Source organism: Muscardinus avellanarius (assembly GCF_963383645.1).
Source record: "Muscardinus avellanarius genome assembly, chromosome: 1".
In the NCBI taxonomy this organism is placed as follows: domain Eukaryota; kingdom Metazoa; phylum Chordata; class Mammalia; order Rodentia; family Gliridae; genus Muscardinus; species Muscardinus avellanarius.
In genome coordinates, this window is record NC_137786.1 from 180728786 (window position 1) to 180730486 (window position 1701).

The 1701-nt window shown below is 36.0% G+C and overlaps 1 protein-coding gene across 1 annotated transcript; it reads right to left on the reverse strand.

Annotated features, from left to right (window-relative positions):
• Nucleotides 1-741: 741 nt before the first annotated feature.
• Nucleotides 742-1701, reverse strand: LOC308259041 (olfactory receptor 52A5-like; the record flags this gene model as incomplete). Its single annotated transcript, XM_080689778.1, has 1 exon — nt 742-1701. The coding sequence occupies one exon, from the start codon at nt 1699-1701 to the stop codon at nt 742-744; it is 960 nt and encodes a 319-aa protein (XP_080545904.1).

Below are 1701 nucleotides of genomic sequence, written 5' to 3' on the forward strand. Positions count from 1 at the left end.
TGTAAAGTTTCATAAGGCTCTTTTGTAAATAAGCTCACATGTCTGCTTTTGTTCTCCTGAAAAAAATATACTTGTAAAAATGTCTATTTTTTTCTCAGCTTGTTTCTTCATATTCTTTCCTATACAAATTTCTCAGTGCATATAGTTTTGGGTTTTTATTATGTATTTTTGGGTTGCATAATTGATTTTTATTATCTTTTTGTTGATAGTATCTTAGAGAAAGTACATAAAATAAATGATTCCAAATTTGTAAAAATGTAGATCAAAGTCAAATGTTAGGAAGTAAAATGGAGCCAGAATTACAGGTACAGTTTGGGTTAATAGTTTAAGAATATCAGAGTGTGGAATTGTTCTATGAAATTGTCTGGAATCAAATACTGTGTTCTGAAATTTTGTTTTTTATGTAGTCCTAAGAGGAAACTCTAAGTTTAAATTGACAGGACAAAATAGAAGAATATATTAAATCATTTGTTACCTCAACATAAGATACTTTATCTCCTTATGTATTAGCCAATCAAAGTTATTACTTTTATTGCATTTTTATTTATGTATTGGATATATGCTGCTGAAGTATTTTATATTTGAGTCTTTAATTTTTTAAAGATTTATTAAATACCTCCTTAAATTATGAGCATCATAGGTTTGAAATTTTTTTTCAGATGTACATATTTAAGGAAGACACAAAGTTCTACTTCATTTGAGTTGTTAGTTTTAAGCAACCTAAACTTTATATAGAGGGAATTAGTAATGATCATGATTTTTTTTGAAGGATAACATTTTCCAGACATGATCACGAATTTGTTTGGTCTTCACTCCATAGACAATAGGGTTGAGAAAAGGTGGAACCAACAGATAAAGATTGGACAAGAGGATATGAACATATGTTGGTATGTGAGCCCCGAATCTGTGTGTGAAGAAGGAGAAGAAGGCCAGGAGGTAGAACTGTAAAAAGACACATATATGAGCGATGCAGGTATTGAAGGCCTTGAGCCGGGCCTCCTTCTGGGGCAAATGGAAGACTGTGATAAAGATTTGAACATAAGACAAAGTGATAAAGATGATATCAAACCCCAGGATGGTGAAGGCAACAAAAAGACCATATATCTTGTTGACGCGAATATCATCTATGGCTAGTTTCACAACAGCCATGTGCTCACAGTAAGAGTGAGAAATAACTGTAGTTCGGTAGAGTTTAAGACGCCACTTGATAAGAAACAGGCATGGTGCTACAAGAATGGCAGCTCTGAGAGTCACCCCAACTCCAAGAGAGATCAGGAGTTGTCGGGCGAAGATGGTGGCATGTCTCAAGGGGATACAGATGGCCACATAGCGATCCAGGGCCATCGCCAGCAGGACACCTGATTCAATCGCCTGAAATGAGTGGATTAGCCACATTTGCAGCAGGCAAACATCAAAAGAAATCTCTGGCCTGTGAAACCAGAAGATGCCTAACATTTTTGGAAGAATACAGGTGCTAAGTGCAATGTCTGTGCCTGCCAACATGGCCAAAAATATATACATAGGTATATGGAGGCTGTTTTCATTTTTTATAATAGCTAAAATTAGGGAATTCCCAATCACAGCAATGATGTACATGATGCAGAATGGAATCCCAATCCAACACTGCACTGACTCCAGGCCAGGAATCCCAATCAGTGTTAAAACAGAGGGCATGAAGGCTGAGCTGTTGATTGCGAGCAT